This window comes from Plectropomus leopardus, chromosome 7 (assembly GCF_008729295.1).
Source record: "Plectropomus leopardus isolate mb chromosome 7, YSFRI_Pleo_2.0, whole genome shotgun sequence".
Lineage (NCBI taxonomy): Eukaryota > Metazoa > Chordata > Actinopteri > Perciformes > Serranidae > Plectropomus > Plectropomus leopardus.
The window spans coordinates 35,196,489-35,220,620 of NC_056469.1; the positions used below are offsets into that span (position 1 = coordinate 35,196,489).

General features: G+C 42.8%; 1 protein-coding gene across 1 annotated transcript; it reads left to right on the plus strand.

The window, feature by feature from the left end:
- Positions 1 to 3,588: 3,588 nt before the first annotated feature.
- LOC121945915 (thrombospondin-3a-like) lies at positions 3,589 to 23,436 on the plus strand. Its single transcript, XM_042490284.1, is given in 25 exon segments — positions 3,589 to 4,120; positions 6,389 to 6,595; positions 9,144 to 9,397; positions 9,517 to 9,619; positions 10,253 to 10,279; positions 10,380 to 10,462; positions 10,889 to 10,940; positions 11,020 to 11,168; positions 12,814 to 12,885; positions 12,888 to 12,953; positions 13,447 to 13,521; positions 13,623 to 13,760; positions 13,763 to 13,777; positions 13,909 to 14,019; positions 14,611 to 14,718; positions 14,820 to 14,979; positions 15,137 to 15,255; positions 15,482 to 15,534; positions 16,922 to 17,103; positions 17,764 to 17,942; positions 18,031 to 18,079; positions 18,158 to 18,354; positions 19,118 to 19,290; positions 22,308 to 22,447; positions 23,317 to 23,436. Coding segments are annotated over 25 exon segments (2,856 nt in total). The 5' UTR covers positions 3,589 to 4,038; the 3' UTR covers positions 23,379 to 23,436.
- The last annotated feature ends 696 nt before the right edge of the window (positions 23,437 to 24,132 follow it).

Genomic DNA, 24,132 nt, shown 5'->3' on the forward strand with positions numbered 1-24,132 from the left:
CCCCTCAGTGGTGGTAAAGGAGGGAGGGGGGATCTGCTCTTTAACTCTCCCCAGGCAGATTGATGCTTCTAGTCAAGGATCTGGTCCCAATCTCACTTCTGTAAGCTTGTTTTTGTCACCACAGTTATCACATTAACAAAAACACATGAAACCCGACGCTGGAAGCTGTTCGGCAGCGAGCTCTGCGGAGGTTTTAGTCTTTGGGGGCGGTGGTCAGGTACAGTAGGGGGTTAATCAACTCCTGACATCATGAGTCTGACATGAACTGGAAAAACTAACGAGAACAACGAAACAACGGCAGAGAAGACGACAGCATCCACATGTTTCCTGACTTCAGTCCCCCCTCCCCTCCCTTGTCTCCGCCCGCCCTGACCGGGTCCGGACCCCGGGGACTTACAGCTGCACATGACGCCATCACACAGGAATCTGCCCTGGCTCCTGTTCACCCTGCTGTGTGTTCGTGTGTGTGTGTTAGCTGTTTAACGAGCTGATCTGGAAGCAGTTTGTGGAGCTGAACTCGTCCTCCTCTGGACCAAGAGCCTCAAACACAATCTGAACCCGAACACACACTCGGACTCGGGTTCAGTCCGGCTCTTTTCACCGTCCGCACACCTCGAGTTTCACGCTCCAACAGGAGGAGGGAAAAGAAGTCAGACTGCTGCCGCCAGAGTTTCCTCCCTCCCCTCACCTGCTGTTAAACGCAGGTTTCCATGGCAACGCTCCAGAGTCGGAAACAAACAGTCCCAAAGTGTGAGAGGAGGCCTGCAGAGAGAACCAGCAGAAACACTCATTTCATCGCAGTTTGGATCTGTTCCCCAAAACACTCCCAGTTTACATCAAGACAAGACAGCACCCAGCTCACAGCAGCAGGGCCACATGGAAACGGGCCCCAGACCTCCAGGGGCCCCAAAAGCCCCCAGGGTCACTGAGACTCTGAATCCAAATTCCTGTAAGGAACTCCCCCTAACATTTTAACCCACCACCGACCAAACTCTGTACAAGTTTCTCAGCATTTTAGAAGAGGAAAAAAATGATGGTTTTTGTTTGTTTTTTCTGTTTTTTTTTGTCTTTTCCTAAAAACAGTCCAAATGTTTTAATGGCACCTGAATTCTCATGATATCACACGATCTGTGTAACAAACCATGTGGCATTTTCACACCCCCGCAGTAGGCATGGGAGGATGCAAATACTTTAAGTCATGATTTATGATATTATCCCGATAATAATCTAAGTATGTAAAAGTCTTAAAATGCTGGGACACGTATCTTTGTGGGTGTGTGTACTTCCATTGTAGTGAAAAACTATAAAAAAGTGAAAAAATATGCCAGTGGTTGATTAAGATACTCTTCCATTCTTGGTCACACTGCAGTCTTTTCACCGTTTGAAACCTGAATCGATATCAGTTTGATTTTTTTGAAAACAGGCAGTAAGCAACTTTGCAAGAACTCTCCCACAAATTGCATGAAATTAGCAAAAAGTGACAAGAAAAAGACCAGATTTTTTAAAAGGCAATTAAAAAAATAGAAAAAATAGGAAAATGTCCAGAAAACTATATTCTAAATGATTATTATTATTATTGTTTTTATATTTTTAAAACTATGTTACAGAAAAACACATTTTCTTTTTGTTTGTTTGGTTGTTTTTTTTTGCTTATTTCCAGGTAACTTTCAACTGTTCTTGTTTATTTTTGGGCCATGTAATTTCTCTCTGTTGTCTCCCCATTATTTACAAAAAATCTATCTAATTTGCTCAGGTCTAAGAGGGTTAAGGTGCTGCTGGACACGATATTTACAATTCATTATTGGAAATTCACCCCGATCTACTTATTGTGGGTGTTTGTTAATCATGATGCACAATAAAATCGTAAATCGTCCCATCCCTACCCCGCATGATAACTGCCCAGACAACCGACAGCTAATATTCCCCCATAAAGCAAAGCAAAGTCTTTCTAGAGCATCTGCTTTGTTTCACACATATGAGCTTTACATCTGCCACCAGCGGGAGCGTTTATTGGTCCGGTGCGGCGTGTTGCATTCTGGTAGTTGTAGGTTTTCTACTTCTTGGGCAAAAGTGTCATTTTTCCTCTGTTTTCTCTGGTCATGTAGCACCAATTTCAAAAGTATTTGTGTCTTTCCACTACAGAGACAGCCTAGTTTTATTCAGTTCTAGCAGTGAAATACTTGTTGAAAAATCTTAAAAATGTTAAAAATGAACATCTACTTTTTTTCTCCTTTTTTTTTTATCAAAAGCAGCTGCAGTCCTGTATCAAAGTAAACTGCGTTTCTGCACCACTAAAGTAATGTTTTTAAATGGATCCTTGTATTAACTGCTTACACGTCACTGGGCAGCTGCCACTTTTTTATCAAACAGCAGTGAAGGTGAACGAAGAGCACCTGTAGAGTCAGCGCGGGGATCCTTTTCCCCGAGCTGAGACTGTCAGGCACAACTTGTCTCTCTGGTTGTGTGCTGACAGACCACAGATCACATTTTTCTGTCTTTGTTTCACCAGATTGGCTGACCTAAAACACTCTCAGGCTGCAGTGAGGGTTCTCAGAGTCTGGTTCTGGACCCTCTGCTGGGTCACTGGAAGACTGAAAGGGGGTCCAGAACAAAAGCTGAATGGACAGTGAAACTCCCACCCGGCTCCTGACCTCTGACCTGCTGCCACAATGGAGACTGACGGATGTGAGTGATGGACGGAGGAGCGTTTACTACAACTCAGAGTGTCAGTCAGGGCGCTTAACATTTAGTTATTGATCAGTTTTTTTCACTTATTTCCAAAATGTGTTAACATACAATAGTTTCATCTAATCTAATCTCACAATTTAATGTTTTCGGACCGTTGGTCAGACTGAGACAATATACATGCACTATACAGCATTATTGCTACAGGTTTTAATAATAATTTGTTAAATAAATAGATAGAAATAAATGGCCTGTCAATAGCATAAAAATATAGTTTAAAATATTTTACTTTATTTAGGCTATTTCAATAAATCTAATGTAATTTGAAAATAAAATTACTAGTTTAAGTTCTCGCTTAAATTAGTGAAATAACAGCAAAGTAGTCCATATAATAGTTTTAAAAAAAACCCAGATATTTTATTCTAAACGTTTTGTTTTCACACATCATCAAGTTTTATTACTTTATTTAGTCACATTAACACGTGTTCTGTTTTATTTTTTTAAAATAATAGCTTTTTAAATGATTTAACTCAGTCAAACAAAGACTTAATAAACAGGAAAAGTAAATGATTGTAAGATAAGATAAAGACAAATTTATTTGTCCCAAAAGGGTAATTCCGTTTACAGTCGACCAATCGCGCAAATTAAATTAAATCGCATCTCATAATGTTGATATGTTCGTAATTCAGATTACTCAGATTATCCATAAATACATTTAAAATATTTTTAAAATTTTTTGCGAAGTTTTGCATTTAAATGTTTCCGTACTGGACTGAAAGACATATTTATTTATTTGTTTATTTTGTTTTATTTTTATTTTTTTATCTTTTTTTTTTGAATATTTATCATCCTCATATGTCGGTCAGTAGAGTCTCGCGCTTCACTGGCGCGCTTTATGCTAATCACCTCCAGTCTCTGCGCGCACGAGCCGTTTGGGGAGCTGAGCGCGCGCCAGCAGTTTCCAGCTGCGCTCGTGAACCCGTTAGTCTCTCCTCCGGTCGGTCCGTCGGTTCTCGCTCCGGCTCCGGGCTCGTCTCGTCCCCGCTCTGCTCGGCGGTTTGTCCAGTTTCTTCCCCCGGTCCTCCTCCTTCCTCCTCCGGCCTGAATCTGTCCGCGGCTCCGCTCTGACCTCCGGCTCCGGCTCGGTCCGCTCGGTTCCTCCGTCTGAAGCTCCTGCCTTAAGTTCGGTCTCCCGGTGTTTTTTCCTCCGGTTCCCCCGCTGACAGCCGCTGCAGCTCCGGTACCGACCGTCACTTTGGACCCGGTCCACTCCTCCTCCTGCTCCCTTCCTCTTGTCTTTAGTTTCAGCCCCGGTTTTCCCGTTGGTCCGGTAGCCTCCCCCCCGGGCCAGACATGGGTTGGAGTGTCCCGGTTCTGCTGTCGGTCCTCTGGGTTGGACTCACGGCGGGAGTACCGGACGGACCGGACGTTCAAGGTAACAACACTTACCGTTATCTAACCTGCTTCAGTCACTAAAAACAGCCTGAAAATCTGACTAAAACATTTAATTCAACGTGAAAATGATTTTAAAAAATCTAATCAAAGGAGCTGATGCACAGAATAAAATCTGCTATAAATATTATTTCTAAAAAAACTTTTCTTTACGTGTTTAACAATAAGAAAGTTAATCATGCCACATAATCAAGAACAAAATCAGGAAAAAAGTCATTTATTTCACTTTTTCTCAGTAAAGTTCAACACACACAAAATCTGACCCCAGACCAGCTGTGTGTCTGCAGTTTCATTTATTATTATTCAGCACCAGCACTGCGATTCTTTACCTTTTCTAAACCCTAAATTATGCTTCCAAAGGAAATTTTGTCAATCTATTGAAGATAGTTCACTTTTTAAAAATAAATTGCAGCAAAATATATCTAGTGGACTGAAAAAACATATATAATTTCTTTGCAATATTAATATCATTTAATGTTTTATAATGAAAAGAAATCTATACTTGTGGATCGAGACACTTTACAGAGAAAAACTACAAAAACTTAAAACTGCCGGGCAAGAAAAAAGACAAACCGAGTCAGGTAAGAACACAAACAGTTTTATGTTATAACAAGATGTTTCTATGTAAACAGAGAAAAAGTTTCTTATTATAACACAAAAACAGATTGTTCTAACAAAAAACATGAAAACAGTTTGTTATAACACAAAAAATATTGTTATAACATGAGAACATCTTTGTATAACACAAATATCTTATATAAATATAAATATAGCACAGAAACAACTTGTTATAACACAAACATCTTTTTACAACACGAGAACGTGTTGTTACAACACAAAAACATTTTGTTATAACACAAAAACATGTTGTTATAACACAAGAACATCTTTTTATAACACAAACATCTTTTTACAACACCAGAACATTTTGTTATAACACAAAAACATCTTTTTGTAACACGAAACATCTTGTTATAACACGAGAACATCTAGTTATAACATGAAAATATCTTGTTACAAAATGGAAAAACATCTTGTTATAACAAAAAAATCTTGTAAAAACGTGTAAAACATTAAAGACGCTGATTTTTTCATATTATAAGAAAAATTCCTTGTTGTTTGTTGTGAGAAAACATTTTCTTTTTTTGCCATTTTTTAAATAAGATATTTTCATGTTTTAACAAAACCTTTCTTGTTATAATTTTTTGGGTTCTTCATCATGACATCAGTCTTTATAAAATAGTTATTATTGGACGTGTCTGTTGTGATTGGACAGAGTTGTCAGCCGCAGGATGGAGGAAGTGCGTGGCTGTCTTGTTTTTCTTCCTCTGTGGTGTTTCTGTTGGCCTCTGAGCCCCAAAAGTCAGACAGGCTGCAGTTTGAACCACAAACAGCTGATTAATAATCAAGTCTAATGAAATACTAATCAACTTAGGTTTCAAAATAAAAGCTTGAAAGATAATTTGCTAATAACATAACCAATTCAAGGGTAAATGTAGTAATGGTTTATTATTGACCGGAGCCAAAAACATCACCTGTTACCATGGTAACAGTAAACACTTGGTGACTGCTGCTGATGATAAACTTGTTTATAATCTTAACATGATTTTAATATGATTTTCTGCCTTCATTGAGTTAATTTTTAACCAACATCAGTCCTAATCATAAATGTCAAATATTTATTCATTTTCAGAATTTTAACTCTTTAAATGCCATGTTTTTGTCATGATGCCACCATGTTTTTAGATGAAAAAATACACAAAAAATTACACAAAAAAATGCACAATTAATTTAAAAAATACACAATTAATTTTAAAAAATACAAAATTAATTATTTTTAATACACTACATGCAAAGTAGAATTTTTATTGATTATCACAGCAATACTGGCAGCTACATTGACTGTGACAGGTCACCTGGTGGAAATAGCATGTATTTCCTCCATATGCCAAATATGGTCAAAATGACCTCATCAGGTGGAAAATAGTCAAAATGACAAATTCAGAGTCAAAAGCCCAGAATGACACCCAGAAATAATACAAGTCCTGTTTTTCTGCTCTGATGGCTGTGGGATCAAAAATGTCAGTTTGAATGGGTTTCAATGGAGCATTTTTGGACCTGAACAGTCTGAATGTAACTATTTAGTTTCCACAGTGTATTTTAGACTTATTGAGACTTATTGTAACTGTGTATGTCTCCTAAAGCTCGTGCTCTGTCCAATATTGACCCTCCTCTCCCTCGTCTTCCTCAGTGATTGATGTGTTGAGCCTTCAGGACCCGAAGCAGAGCGTGGCGGCGGTGGAGAAGCTGTCTGGCGGTCTGAGCGCGCTCAGTGACTTCTACGTGGTGTCCACTTTACGGCTGCCGTCGAAGTTGGGCGGCGTCCTGATGGGTCTCTACAGCAAACAGGACAACAGGAAGTACCTGGAGGTCGCCATCATGGGGAAGATCAACAAAGGTTGGAAATGTACCTTTAACCTGTTCTTCAAAACTCAGACTTTAAATATGTCGCTGTAACCAAATCTGATCCGGCTGATGGTTCCTCCTCTCCTTCACTCTCCCTCCTTTGTTTTTTCTTCCTCGCTCTTATGACCATCGGACCGTTGTCTCTGACAGTATCGTGTGCGCCGAAGCTCTCTGATGTTTCCACTCGCTGAAACATTCAGGCCGCAGACTCCTCCGTGTTTTTATGGATGGAAATATCCTGCCGCTAACACGCATTTAGTATCTCTGGAAACTCTGAGATCTCTGACAGAATTTCAAATAAAGTTTTGTGGGATTGAATCTGAGAGCATTCTCCATCACAGCAGGAGAAAAAAGTTTCTGTTCAGCTGCAGATTCATGAGTCATGATCTGTTCAGTCACCTGAAACGTGACACGCCTGCAGAATTATTAGTATTTTGTGTTAAGCAGAAACGATTAGTCATCGATTATTCGAGTGAAAGAAAACAATCGGCAACGATTTAATGATGAGTCATTTTTCAGGCAGAAATGCCAAAATGTTAAATTTCCAGAGGATTTCACACACATTCATTTATTTGTGGTGACCCGCCACAATAAAAACATCTGCGGCCACGTTTATTTTCTATTTTTGGACCGCTGCTGAAATATTTATTTTGTTAAGTTATTTATTGCGTCACACTCTCGGAGCGCAGAGCGTACTCTGGGCACAGACGGAGCAGCAGAATGTCAGGTGCATTGAAAGTGAAACTTTCCATCCGGTCTGCTGAGTCTAAAAGTTTGCCTTTACTCGCAGCAGCTGCTCCTCTCATCAGTTGATCGGCTCTGATCGGCTCTGAGGGGATCGACAGGTCGATTATCCACCCTGCGAGTGACAAACTGCTGCTGTGGAGAAAAAAAGAGCTCACGAAGAGCTCCGCCTGCACTGTGCTCAGGGACTTGCAAATTGGGGTCAATCGATTTTTTTTTTTGGGCTGATACCGATTAGTAGTTAATTGGACTGGTGACCGATATTTGTAAATGTTTAATCAAAACTCTCAACATAAACTACAGTGAATTTCCATCAACTTTACTTAAAGTTCAGTGAAAATTTAAATAAGAAATGAATAAATAAAAAAGCTCCCTTGAATGGTACAAAGTTAAAGTTCCTTCCATGCTGACACTTTCTTTGCATGAATTTCCAACTGCCTGTCCTGACTCAGAAGAGTCTTCAGTAGTTTTAATTATGTATTAGAGGTTTTAATTAAGACGATTAGAGCGCATGACAGGACGTTTAACAGGTTTAATCACTTCTCCAGTATCTGTTTTTATATTGTTGGGAAAACAAATTTCTCACCCAAACAACTGTATTATTCAAGTTTCTCACCATTTTTTTTTTCTTGATGTTGCATTTGAACACATCATGATGATGTTTTTATTTACCTTCGCATGACAGTCGTTTTACTGAGCCGACCCTGAACACATCATATATTTAGCTAACTAGCTGGTATCTTTGTGGTTTGAACTGGAATTTCAACACTGGATTAGTATTTTTAACTGAGGGGACATGCTGCAAAGTTTGGGTTGCTTCCCACTGCTGCTGTGAGCCTGAATCTGAGCGACTCTGTAAAGATGTCGTAGTAAACACACATTCACACACTCAACACAACACACAGTGCTGGTTTAAAGAGTGTGGTGAGGATGACGGCTGAACGATGAAGAAACTCTGACAAAGTCAAGTTTAATCATGACTCAGCAGCTGATAATGACAGCCTGAGTCCAGCTTTCATCTGAACCATCACTGTAATCTTTCATTAACTGCTGAGTGTGTTTAGGGTCGGTCTGACCTTTGACCCCCGATGCTCTCTGATGAACAGACACGTTGTTCTTTGTTTCAGCTGAAGTTAGTGAAGACTGAAACTGTTGGATGTCAGCAAAGATGATTTTATTCTCCGTTGAAGAAGTGTGAGCGGCCGCAGGATTTTAATTCAGGCTGATGTTGACTCTTTATGGCTTTAATTGAGATAATAATGTCAGAATATTTGTTCGTGACGTTAAAACCACCTCAGAGTTCTTCATGTTTACGCTGTTTTTAAGTGAAGCTCACTGACGGAGAACAGAGTCTGTCGCAGAACCGCTCGGCTGCAGTTTTGCGCCGTGTTTCCTCATCCGTCAACTCCCACCGGTTGAGGCAGGAAGTGACTGAAGGAAAGATGTAAATAAATACAGAGCGAGCGTCGACCAATCAGAGTCCAGAACCGAAGTCGGAGCAGAATTACTGCAGAATTATTTCAGACAGAAAACACTTTGAAGTTAAGATGAAATGAAAAATGCCTTTTAACCCCGAAAGATCACATCCTCAGTCATTTTGTGAAACTGCTGGACAAAAATTAAAAATGGTTGTTAACTGATCTTTTCTTCTTCCTGCTGCTGCTTCATTCATCTTTTTTTAAATTTTCTTTTCTTCATTTATTAATCTGCTGATTAAATCTTTGAATCTCCAAAAAAGTGACTCTTCAGTGACAAAACCAAAGACAAACTAACTGCGTCCCCTCCGGCTCCTTCAGTCCTGGTGCGTTACGTGCGAGCTGACGGGAAGGTCCACACCGTCAACCTGCAGAACGCTCACCTGGCGGACGGGCGCGCTCACTCCATCATCCTGAGGCTCGGCGGTCTTCAGCGGAGCAACATGAACATGGAGCTCTACGTCAACTGCCGACTGGCCGACTCCAGCCAGGGTCTGCCCTCGCTGGTCCCGCTGCCCAGAGAGGCGGACATGGTGGAGATCAGGCACGGACAGAAGGCCTACGCCCGACTGCAGGTGAGACAACGCAGAGGACAGGTGAGCCCCTTTTACCGTGATGACGCACTCTAATGTATTATTGATGATATGAACTGTGTGTGTGTGTGTGTGTGTGTGTGTGTGTGTGTGTGTGTCAGGGTGCAGTGGAGTCCCTCAGACTGGCTCTAGGGGGCACTGTTGCTAAAGCTGGTGCTCTGACGGACTGTCCTTTCCAGGGAGACTCTTCAGCCTACAACTCAGGTCAGCTCACATTAACCCTTTCATTTTTTGGCGTCACGTAACCCTGATCACAGCGCGTCTGATGGCGGATGTGAGACCGTGACCAGGAGAGGGTCGCACTCTGGTTCGTTGTTTGCGGTCAGGACTGAAGCGGTGTTCATGTCATAAGAAGGTTTTTATTGTCGTCCAGCATCACCTTTAACCGAATCCAAACCTTCAAATCACCTTCCAGCTGGCGTAAGAGCTGAAGGAACACGAAAAAATAAAATCAGCTCTAACACATAATATACCATCTAAATGTAAACACAACTACAGACGCACGTCTACATTAGTGGTAACACTACGGATGAACATCAGCAGGATTAACGCCGCGACAGCGATACACGAAAGTTTACACGAAATTGTGGCAAGAGTGCTTCAAAATAAAAGTCCTGAAAGGAACAAACAGGAAATGAGACTGTCAAACTAAGAGCTTACAGTAAGTCACCTTTTGAGGGGCGTTTCCACTTGCAGTCGTGATAACGTTAGTGTGATCTGAAGAGCGTCCTGTAGGTCCTCTCGTGTCTATAGGAGCGATCGATCGATCGATTAACTCCTGCGTCGCTTCATGTTATTGATCACATGATATCTGAGCTCAGCTGTTTGTTGTTTCAGTGAACGGGGACGTGAACTCCATCCTGGGTGAGTTTACTGACTCAACTTCACGTTTGAAACCGGTCAATAATCACAGCTGATCACTTTGACCTCACCTGATCATGTTGGTCTGATGGCTTCCTGTCAGGTGATCACACCAAGGCTCTGATTGGTCAGCTCATCATCTTCAACCAGATCCTGGGAGAGCTGAGACAGGACATCAGAGAGCAGGTGAGACGCACCGAGAGACAGACGGGACATCAGAGAGCAGGTGAGACACGAGAGACAGACGGGACATCAGAGAGCAGGTGAGACACACGGAGGGACAGACAGGACATCAGAGCGCAGGTTATTGATCGGAGAGACAGACGGGACTCCAGGTGACAGACGGGACATCAGAGAGCAGGAGACACACGAGAGACAGACGGGACATCAGTGTGAGACACACTGAGAGACAGATGGGACATCAGTGTGAGACACACTGAGAGACCGACGGGACATCAGTGTGAGACACACTGAGAGACAGACAGGACATCAGACAGCAGGTGAGACACACTGAGAGACAGACGGGACATCAGAGAGCAGGTGAGACACACTGAGAGACAGACAGGACATCAGAGCGCAAGTTATTGATCGTCCCTTTGTCCCTCTGTCCAGGTGAAAGAGATGTCCCTGATCAGAAACACCATCCTGGAGTGTCAGGTTTGTGGTGAGTCAGCAGCTGTTTGACTCGTTGACTCTGTCTCTTATCTGAGGACCTGATTGAAGACAGTGCGTCTCACTCTCAGGTTTCCACGAGCCTCGCTCGCGCTGCTCTCCAAACCCCTGCTACAGGGGCGTGTCCTGCATGGAGAGTCTGCACTACCCCGGATACACCTGTGGACCCTGCCCACCTGGAACCACTGGCAACGGGACGCACTGCCACGACATCGACGAGGTAACCACGACGACCACACAGCAACTACTTAACAACCATTCAATGTCAGCTACTACACAACTACACAACAATAACAACAACCAAACATCAACAACAACAACGCAAACTCATATCAGCTACTACACAACTACACAACAATAACAACAACACTACAACAACCAAACATCAACAACAACAACGCAAACTCATATCAGCTACTACACAACTACACAACAATAACAACAACAACACTACAACAACCAAACAACAACGCGAACTCATATCAGCTACTACAAAACTACACAACAATAACAACAACACTACAACAACCAAACATCAACAACAACAACGCAAACTCATATCAGCTACTACACAACTACACAACAATAACAACAACCAAACATCAACAACAACAACAACGCAAACTCATATCAGCTACTATACAACTACACAACAATAACAACAACCAAACATCAACAACAACAACAACGCAAACTCATATCAGCTACTACACAACTACACAACAATAACAACAACCAAACATCAACAACAACAACAACGCAAACTCATATCAGCTACTACACAACTACACAACTACAAACAACAACAACGCAAACAACGACACACACAACAACAAACGCAAACTCATATCAGCTACTACACAACTACACAACAATAACAACAACACTACAACAACAATCAACAACAACACGCAAACTCATATAGCACTACACAACAACAACAACAACAACATACAACTCAACTCACTACACAACACAACTACACAACAATAACAACAACACTACAACAACCAAACATCAACACAACAACACAAACTCATATCAGCTACTACACAAAACAACAATAACAACAACACTACAACAACCAAACATCAACAACAACGCAAACTCATATCAGCTACTACACAACAATAACAACACTACAACAACAAACATCAACAACGCAAACTAAACAGCTACACACAACTTAAAATAACAACAACACTACAACAACCAAACAACAACGCGAACTCATATCAGCTACTACACAACTACACAACAATAACAACAACCAAACATCAACAACAACAACAGCAACAACGCAAACTCATATCAGCTACTACACAACTACACAACAATAACAACACTACAACAACCAAACATCAACAACAACGCAAACTCATATCAGCTACTACACAACTACACAACAATAACAACAACCAAACATCAACAACAACAACACAAACTCATATCAGCTACTACACAACTACACAACAATAACAACAACCAAACATCAATAACAACAACCAAACATCAACAACAACAACAACGCAAACTCATATCAGCTACTACTACTACGGCTACTGCACAACACACAACAATAACGAAAACAACAAACAAACATAAAACATGACAACCACAACACACAAAAACAATAAACATACAACAACATTAAACATACAACATTAAAATTACAACAACAACAACACTGACGACAGATTAAACAGTGAACTGCGAGTGATGATGTCACACATTATAATATCAGACAGTAAGAAGCTGCTGTCTGTCTCTCTGTCTCTGTCTCGGTCTCTCTCTCTGTCTCTCTGTCTCTCTCTCTGTCTCTCTGTCTCTGTCTCTGTCTCTCTGTCTGTCTGTCTGTCCATTAGTGTGAGCTGCAGCCTTGTTTCTCTCCTGAAGCTTGTGTCAACACTGTGGGCGGGTTCACCTGTAAACCGTGTCTCCTCCTGGACTGTGGGGGGCGCCGCTCGCTGGAACTGGACTGGACTACGCCAAGACACACAGACAGGTCAGACACACAGACAGGTCAGACACACACACAGACAGGTCAGACACACACACAGACAGGTCAGACACACACACAGACAGGTCAGACACACACACAGACAGGTCAGACACACAGACAGGTCAGACACACAGACAGGTCAGACACACAGACAGGTCAGACACACAGACAGGTCAGACACACACACAGACAGGTCAGACACACACACAGACAGGTCAGACACACAGACAGGTCAGACACACACACAGACAGGTCAGACACAGACAGGTCAGACACACAGACAGGTCAGACACACAGACAGGTCAGACACACACACAGACAGGTCAGACACACACACAGACAGACAGGTTATTTGTTGTTTATGATGAGGAGTTGAACCAGAGCCTGAAGGAAACACAGCTGTTAGTTCATGTCATCAATACTGTCTCTCTGTCTCTCTCTGTGTCTGTCCCCCTGTCCCTCTGTGTCTGTCCCTCTCTGTCCGTCTCTCCCTCAGGAGTGCGCAGACATTGACGAGTGTTTGGACCTCCCAGACGTCTGTGTGTCTAACTCTGTGTGCATCAACGTTGTGGTGAGTTTGTCTTCCTGCTGTCAGAACTGAGTCTCTGTGAGGCGGCGTCCTCCAGTGGACGCTCAGCGGTAACACTGAAGACATGTCCCGTCCTCTCTCAGGGCTCTTATAAGTGCGGAGGCTGTAAACCTGGTTTCCTTGGTAACCAGACGTCGGGTTGCTTCCCCAGGAAGTCGTGTGCCGCGTTGACCTTTAACCCCTGCGACTCCAACGCCCACTGCACCATGGAGAGGAACGGAGAGAGGTCGCCTGCAGGGTGAGCGGAGGTCAACACACACCTGTGTGTGTACATCAGAGACTGTGTATTCACTGTGTGTGTGTGTGTGTGTGTGTGTGTGTGTGTGTGTGTGTGTGTGTGTGTGTGTGTGTGTGTGTGTGTGTTCGCAGTGTAATGTGGGCTGGGCCGGTAACGGTAACACCTGTGGACCGGACACAGACATCGACGGGTATCCTGACCGCTCTCTGCCCTGCATGGACAACGACAAACACTGCAAACAGGTGAGACACCTGTTTTCATCATCATCATCATCATCATCATCATCATCATCATCATCATCATCATCATCATCATCATCATCATCATCATCGTGTCCTGTCAGTGTGTGTCTCATGTCTCACCTGAAGACAAAACAGAAACAGAGTGACATAATCAAATATAAAACTGCATGCATGAAGAAAATTATTAAATTAAATATAAATAAATATATAAAGATGCATGAAAGGTCATTTAAAAATGCAACTGTTAGTTTGAATATAATAAATAATAAAAATTCAAAGAAATAATGTTAAAAACATTGATGTTAAAGAGGATGTTTAAATATAATTTTTTTAAAAATCTTAAAATAAAACAACCATATCAATAAGATACATTTAGTATATAATTAATGAAAAAATATATGGTTAAAAAACCACATTAAAACATCATTATTAAAGGATGTTGTAACTGAATAAATAATAAAAAAAATAAAATAAAATGCTGTTATGAAGCGTGTAAAATCAGGTTTTCAGTCTCCAAAGATTTCAGTCAAATGTGCGTCTTTGACGTGTAATAACATGACATCACCTTTTCTAACTGTCTCCGTCCACCAGGACAACTGTGTGTCCACACCAAACTCTGGTCAGGAGGACGCCGACAACGACGGAATCGGAGATCAGTGTGACGAGGACGCAGATGGAGACGGTATCAAAAACGTGGAGGTTAGACTCTGTGTGTGTGTGTGTGTGTGTGTGTGTGTGTGTGTGTGTGTGTGTCCCTGCGTGTGAGATGATGTCATCATGTGACCTCACATATCCCTCAGGATAACTGCCGGTTGGTCCCTAACAAAGACCAGCAGAACTCGGACAGCGACTCGTTCGGAGATGCCTGTGATAACTGTCCCAACGTCCCCAACAGCGACCAGAAAGACACGGACAACAACGGACAGGGAGACGCCTGCGACCAGGACATCGACGGGGACGGTGAGAGTCCGTCAGTCTGTCTGTCTTCGTGTCCAACAGGAAACAGAAACACGTCAGCCCGATCAGATCATATTCAGGATCATTCAGGGGAGAAATACTGTCGTCCTCTGGGGACATTTAAAAACGACTGTCTCTGTGCATGTGTATGTGTGTCCAGGTATCCCAAATGTTCTGGACAACTGTCCAAAGGTACCGAACCCAATGCAGACAGACAGAGACAGAGACGGAGTAGGAGACGCGTGTGACAGCTGTCCAGAACTCAGCAACCCCATGCAGGTACAGACAGACAGACAGTCTGTGATCCCGAAAATCACCAAAAAACTTCACCTTCACCTTCTGAAAAAGATTTAATTCCGTTTGTTTGAAAGCTTCTATATCAATAAAATTTGATTGATTATAGATTATGTATGAACTGGACCTTTATGTGTCCCAGCAGACGCTGAACTGAACCAACAAAAGGTCAAAGGTCACAGAGCGTCTTCTAAACTTCTCTCTCTTTCAGACGGACATCGACAACGACCTGGTGGGAGACGTCTGTGACACCAACCAGGACACGTATGTCCGACACACACACAGAGACGACACAACACACACAAGCACAGACACAACACACACATCTGTGACACAACCAGGACACGTATGTCCGACACACACACAGAGACAGACACAGACACACACACACAAACACATACACACAGACACACACACACACACACACAGACACACACAGACACACACACACACACACACACACACACACACACACAGACACACACACACACACACACACAGAGACAGACACAGACACACACACACACACACACACACACACAGACACACACACACAGACACACACAGACACACAGACACACACACACACACACAGACACACAGACACACACACAGACACACACAGACACACACACAGACACACACACACACACACACAGACACACACACAGACACACAAACACACACACACACACAGACACACACACACACACACACACAAACACAGACACACACACACAGACACACACACACACACACACACACACACACACACACAGACACACAGACACACACACAGACACACACAGACACACACACAGACACACACACACACAAACACAGACACACACAGACACACAGACACACACACACACAGACAGAGACAGACACACACACACACACACACAGACACACACACACACACAGACACACACACACAAACACATACACACACAGACACACACACACACAAACACAGACACACACACACACACAAACACAGACACACACAGACACATACACACACACACACACACACACACACACAGACACACACACACACACACACACAGACACACACACACACACACACACACACACACACATCTGAATATGAAAACGCAGCTTTGTCGTGGACACAGTTCTAATCGGTTAATTACAGCGTTATTAAATAATAATAATTTTAATCAATATTATCAGTCAAAGTATTGATTTCTCTCGTTTGTAGGGGTCTGCTAAGCAGGATAACGTAAAGCGAACGGGTCAGTTTTGTAAACGTTCTGAATGACAATAAATGAACTTTGAACCTTAAACCTTGAAAATGAACCATGACAGGACGCCGACTCATGTTGTACATCGTCTCTCACTTTTCAAAACCTTTTTACTCTCATTTTTCCTGTTTTGTTGAAACATTAAAAATAAATCAGAGAAACGCAGCAGGTAGTTTGTTTTTATTCTGTAATAAAATAATTAAAAAAAACATACATTTCTGGCAAAAACATACAGAGCTGAAAATGTTAGTACAGAGTCAAAAATAATGTTAAATACGGTAAGATGAATCATAAATCTCAGAAACGCTGAAGAATGAGAGAATAAAAAAACTGAAACCTGATTTTCTGAAGCCTGCTGGTGTTATGACGTCTTCCTGCAGGGACGGAGACGGTCTCCAGGACAGCAGAGACAACTGTCCAGACATCCCCAACAGCTCCCAGCTGGACTCCGATAACGACGGCCTCGGAGACGACTGCGACCACGATGACGACAACGACGGCATCCTCGACGACTACGACAACTGCCGACTCATCGTCAACCCCTACCAGAAAGACTCCGACGGTAAAACTGACACAAAACCAAAAAGACCTCAACGATCTGAAACTCACAATCAGAAAGAGTCAGACTGTAAAATCTGAAAAATACAACCACGAAAATACTGAAGGTAAAAATCTGAAACTCAACGAGACTCAAAAACACAAAAACAAGCTCAAAGTCTCCGATGGTAATATTCTGAAACTCGCAATCAGCAAGAATCCCAGTCTGAAAAATACAACCAGAGAGTACAAAAGTAACAAAACCAGCAAGACTCTGATGGCAACAACCAGAAAAATACAACCAGAAAAGACTCAGACGGTAACAATCAAAAGTTAACGTCTTAAAGACTCAGAAGGTCGACAGCAGTAATCTGACAAATCTACCAACACTCGACCAGAATCAATCTGAATAACGTCCTCTGTCCACCTGTCTGTCTCTCTGTCCACCTGTCTGCCTCTCTGTCCACCTGTCTGTCTCTCTGTCCACCTGTCTGTCTCTCTGTCCACCTGTCTGCCTCTCTGTCCACCTGTCTGTCTCTCTGTCCACCTGTCTGTCTCTCTGTCCACCTGTCTGCCTCTCTGTCCACCTGTCTGTCTCTCTGTCCACCTGTATGTCTCTCTCTCGTTCTGTCTGTCTCTCTGTCCACCTGTCTGTCTCTCTCGTTCTGTCTGTCCCTGTCTCCAGCGAACGGCGTTGGGGACGTCTGTGAGAACGACTTTGACAATGACGCGGTGATAGATTTGATGGACGTGTGTCCGGAGAGCGCTGAGGTCACTCTGACGGACTTCAGAGCCTATCAGACGGTCATCCTGGACCCAGAGGGCGACGCCCAGATCGACCCCACCTGGGTGGTCCTTAATCAGGTGAGCCACCCGACCTCTTGTCACTCTGACTGTGGTTTGATGTCGCTGTAAACAAAGTTTATTAACTCTGCGTGCGTTTTGTCTGCAGGGTATGGAGATAGTCCAGACGATGAACAGTGACCCCGGTTTAGCTGTGGGTACGTGGATTTGATTTAATCATTTTGTCCAGGGTTAGATTTGGATTACTGATCCTGACCTCCTCCGTGGGTCTGCAGGCTACACGGCGTTTAATGGCGTCGACTTCGAGGGAACGTTTCACGTCAACACGATAACCGACGATGACTACGCCGGCTTCATCTTCGGGTACCAGGATTCTTCGAGTTTCTACGTGGTGATGTGGAAACAGACAGAGCAGCAGTACTGGCAGTCGATCCCATTCAAAGCCACGGCCCAGCCGGCACTGCAGCTCAAGGTCTGTACTTTACTCTGCCTACAGTACTCTGAGTACTCTGCAGTACTCTGCTGGTCTCTGCTGTTCCTCTTTGCGGGCCTGGTGGTCTGTGGTGTTTCAGAGGCCTCACAGCTCTCTGCTGCCATCAGGTGGCTTTAATTGCTGAGTCGTGCAGCTGCAGGTCAAAGCTTCAATCAGGTGTTCAAGCATTTTCATATACAATTAAAATACAAGAAAATAACCTGAAAAATAGAAACAAAAAAATAAAGTAAAAAACAAAAACAAGGAAATGACTTAAAAATAACTAAATCTTTGACATTATATACATTTTTAATCATGATAATTATAAATATATTTTTCCTGAGCTTTTTTAAAAGTTATATTCTAAATTTTCTAATTTCTTGTAATTCGCAGGACATCTCTTACCAAGTTGATCATTGCCTTTTTCCAATGTTTTCAATAGAAATCTAGAAGCAAACGTATGCACGCACATCCGAACCAAACGTGGAGCAGGCGCTGAACAAAAAGTGAGACTAGACTGATGAAGAGCTGTCTCGCTCGAAATGTCACTGTTTCTTTTGGTCATTAAATAAGTGGTAACTGGAGCCCTGCGGTGTGTGAGCCATTTTTCGCCTTTTTACTTTTTCAGTAGGAATCAAACCAACTCGCTCCGGTTTAAATACTTGTGAAAGGCACCTGAATGCAGCACGAGAAAAGTGACAATGTTCCAGGTTTAAAAGGGTTAATCTACAGAGATATAATAAATACGATAACTGTCCTGCAGGCGGTGAAGTCTCGGACCGGACCAGGGGAGTTCCTGAGGAACGCCCTGTGGCACACAGGAGACACACCTGGAGAGGTGAAGCTGCTCTGGAAGGATCCACGAAACTTAGGCTGGAAGGACAAAACCTCGTACCGCTGGCAGCTCAGCCACCGGCCGCAGGTGGGCTACATCAGGTGAGACTAGAGCCAGACCAGGACCAGCCTGAGCCCGGGTTTCTCCGACACACACTGCCTGCGTGATTAGCACGTGAACGCTTCCTCGCTGAACTGCTGCGGCTCGCGCGCTTGATGTGGTCACACAGACGGGGTTTGTTGCTGCTGCGGCACTGCCTGCTGCTGTAACTGTATTTCCATAATCAAAACCAATACTGCTCTTATTTACGGATCCATGTGAGCTACTGTAATGTCAGCAACGTGGTCCTGCTGATATTTCAAAATTTAAAGTCTCATGTCAACAACTGAAGAGATTCTGCCAACAGAAACGTTGTCAGAGAGCTTTTAGCCTGAAACGGGAACAGGCAAGATTGAAAGAAAAGGAAAAATCTGTATTTCTTCACGTCTCTGGGCTGGTTTCTATCAACCCTCAATTGTGCAAATTGAAATTGCGAATATAAAATATGGCTAATGGAATCACGTCAATTTTGATAAAAAACATTTATTGCAAAAAAGTTTTTACGCTTGCATAAGGTGGTATTTCATGGGATCTGAAAAAGCTGTATTTCACAAAACTGCAGTGGGAACACTTTTTTGGCTTTTCTGGGTCTCATGATGCTATGAGGTCACATGATGCTATGGCTATAGCATGAGCTGTAATTGCATCACACAACTCTGTCAACTCTGAAAGTTGAGCGCATCAGTGGAAACACAGTCAGCTTACAATTGTTTTTTAATAAACATTTCAAAAATATCTCATTAGTTTTCTGCAAATCTGTAACGGAAGCCCACCTAGTGACAGATAGAGACCATGAAACAGTGGTGAAAGGCGATTCGACGCAATATGATTATCAAAAGAGCATTTGACTGTGTGTTTTTTGCTGAAAACCGTGTGTGTTACATGGATAAAATCGGAGAGCCTCCTGTCCTCTCGATGTGCCGCAGCTGAGCAGCGCTGCTGCAGGGGCAGCTCTGAACTGTTCACACGAGGGCTGAAAAAAAGAGCTTCCACGATACTGCTCTCACAGACAGTGTGGCCCAGGCATCAGACCCGAAACAACGGGTATAAACTGCACTGATACTGCAGTATTACAGTATCCTGTAGTCTAGATACCGCAGTACTCTGTAGTACTGATGCTTTAGTATAACATTATCCTGTAGAACTGTGTAGTAGTAATGATACTGTAGTATAGCATTATAGTACAGATAATGCAGTGCCCTGTTGCACTGACACTGTAGCACTCTGCAGCACTCTGCAGTACTTTACAGTACTCTGCAGTACTCTGCAGCACTCTGCAGTACTTTGCAGTACTCTGTAGTACTCTGTAGCTTGCAGCTGTCTGTTCTCCGTCTCTTCCTCTCTTTACTTTTAACTGCATTCTTTCCCCTCTGAAACTTCTTTGTGGCTCCGGGGCCCCCCGGTACTCTATTGTACTCGTCTCCATGACAACCAAAGCCCTGGCAAGAATCCGCCTCAGCAACCGTTGATATGCAGATCAGACGAGAGACAGAGAGACGCACTGCAAAAGTTTTCACATAAAACATACGAACACTCTCAAACTGTCAGGATTTATCAGACTGTTAATTTATCGACAACAACAACAACAATAATAATAATGATCATAATTCTGATACTTGTGATCCAGCTCAGCGTGTTTGGATGTAAAGTTTGTCTTTGATGACGTCAAAGTTGAAGGGAAATAAAATGCAGGACCGTAAACAGAAAGAGAAGCTGTTAGTTTAAATATGTATTTAACACTTTCAGGTTAAAGACGAACTATGATCCATAAGAATTTAGTTTCTCTTTGTTTGTATCTGGATTTTATTGAAGTTTTATTTGGGTTTTCAGACTCTAACAGGAGGATTTAAAGGAGGCGTCCTCAGAGTCACTGAAACGTTTCTGAAACAGCAGATTTTAAGAGTCTGGACTCACATTCTTCAGTCGCTCAGAGAGAAAGAAATAAAAGAGGAGGAGGAGGTTTCTGTGGAAAGTCTTTTCACAGAGCTGAAGAGAGAGAGAGTGCAGAGGTCCAGGTCTGTCTCTCTGTCTGTCTCTCTGTCTCTGTCTGTCTCTCTGTCTGTCTCTGTCTGTCTCTCACACACTGTATGATCTTAAACTCAAACACAGCTCAGTCTGTTCAGCTGCTGCTGCACTTGTATTTACATTTTGGATATTTCAGTGCATAAAAGTGTTTTGGAAATATAATATATTCAGCAATATGTTCTTGCATTGTATTTATTATGTTACAAATATATTATTATATCCGTCTGAGATCTGTAAAGAAGTCAAAGATGTCAGAGGAAATGGTTTATTCGTGCACCGTAAGATATGTAACGGGACATATCTGTTTCAAACATTTCTCTCTCCCACAGTGTGCCTGGTCACACCTCGTTTTAAGGTCCACACGCCCGTGGATGCACGGCGTCGGTCTGAAACAACGACAGCTGTGCTCCGCTTTGTGCCGGCCGTGAGACAGGGCCCACGGTGTTTCTGTCTGAACGTTTGGCTTCTAAAAGCTCATTTATGTCCATAGCCGGTGTTTTATTGTCCATATTTGTGCACCTTTTTCTGAACGCTTACAGGTAATGACCATGAATTGTATGAAAAGTTGGGGGACGTGCCTCCAACTGCACAGACATGAAGCTAAAATGTCCAGTTTCAGCTCTCGTGATGTAATTTGGAGCCTGAGTGCGCAGTAGCGATGTCCGCGGTGTCACGTTCATGACGTCCATCTAGATGTACACCACGAGTCTCGATCTCAAAAAGTAACACCTGCATAAACTTTGCTTACGCCTGAAACGTGGATGTGTAATACGGTTTTTGACGCTCCTGCTGTCCTGGTCTCTGACCTCCTTGTACTTCCCTTTTAAGCTTTTTATTTTCTGCTAGCGCTGTAGCCAACAGCGGTTAAAACCGCATGTCTGGATTTATATACGGCCTCACAGACGTCTACAGCACTGCCTCCGGATCAGGTTTCGTATATAAAGGGAGTTTATATGAGCCTTAACCCTTCGTGTCCCTGTCCTCTGTGTTTCAGGATCAAGCTGTTTGAGGGGATGGACATGGTGGCCGACTCTGGCGTTGTGATCGACACCACGATGAGAGGAGGCCGGCTCGGCGTCTTCTGTTTCTCACAGGAAAACATCATCTGGTCCAACCTGCGCTACAGGTGTAACGGTACGGTATATTTGAAATTCTAAATATTGATGGAAAGATGTTCATTTTTATTGTGAATGCATATCAGCTCCAAACACCATTATCGGCATCGTTAACTACTAATAATCTGTATCGGCCCTAAAAAAAACCAATATCGGTCGACCTCTGTTTTCAGTCTTTGATTTTTAATGTCATATTATATAATGTAATATATTCTTAACTCAGCAAAGTGACTGATGATTTTTACACCCAAAGCAGACAGTAACATGAACTGAACTTAAGCGATATTTTCAAAATGTTGACAAAACTGTGAGATGACTACAACTTCTCCTCTGGTGATAACATCCCAGTAACCATGGCGATGGATGTTCAAAACATCAGCAGCTTTATTTCTATTGCAGCCACCGCACTCGCCGTCATTATTTCCAATCCAAGACCTCACAGCGTCATGTGACCTCACAGCGTCATGTGACCTCACAGCGTCATGTGACCTCACAGCATCATGTGACCTCACAGCATCATGTGACATCACAGCGTCATGTGATCTAGAAGACACTAGAGAAGTCTAGAGAAGTATTGCCATTGCAGTTTTGCCAAATATGGCTTTTTCAGATTCCCTGAAATACCACCTCGTGCGAGCATTAAATCTTTTTTGAGATAAATTGGAGTTTTTTTTCCGAAATTAACGTGTTTCCATCAGTGTTTTATACTCACAATTTCAGTTTGTGCAGAAAAGTTATGCTTTGCAGTCAAATGTAATGTGATTTTATCATTTTTAGATTGTCCGTTATTGACTTCAGTTAACGTTCATTAATGAACACAAACTCACAGTTTCCCTCTGCGATCAGTAAAATATTGGTTGACTGATTCTGATTGATTTCTTGTTTCAGACACGGTGCCCGAAGACTTCCAGACTCATCGCAAACAAGTTTTGATGCACATTCAGGTGTGAGAGCTGCAGAGGATCAACACACACACACACACACACACACACACACACACACACCCCGCGCGCCCCTCTCACCCCCTCTGTGTCTCGTGTGTGTGTGTGTGTGTGTGTGTGTGTGTGTGTGTGTGTGTGTTGAATGAGAGGAGGATGTTTGGTGTCAGAGCAGCGCTGACGAGAAGCACCTGAACGCTGCAGGTGTGAAAGGTGTCGCCGTGTTTCTCTGTTCAGACAAACTTTAACTCCAAATTTGAAAGTCGAACACATGAAAACAGTCACAGCTCTGACTGCTGTAAACTCGTCTGAGGAGAAAAAGTCGTCGATCCTTTCAATAACGTTCGGTTTGTCTTCGGATCGTCTCCGATCACTTCAGTTTAACGGAAGACAAACGAGGTGATAAGCTAACGTTACGCAGAGTCTTTGGGTCCGATGGAGAGGACAATCATCCTTTACATGCTTCTGTGTTCTCAAATGTACATATCTTTGTTGAAATAAACTCCGTCCACGACTTTTCCTAAAAACGATGATTTTGGTTTTTTTTATGATTTTCACACTAAAAAACTCTGCTGCGTTCACTGTCCGCCGCAGCCTCCGGAAACATGCAAACATGCTCAGGTTAGCGTGTGTGTTAGCATGTTAACGTGAGTCCAGCTGAGGCCGATGGGGCCTCATTAACCCTTTAAAACCTGGAGCGACATCACTTTTCTTGTGCTGCTTTCAGATGCTTTTCATAAGTATTTAAACCTTTGAGCCCTGAAGT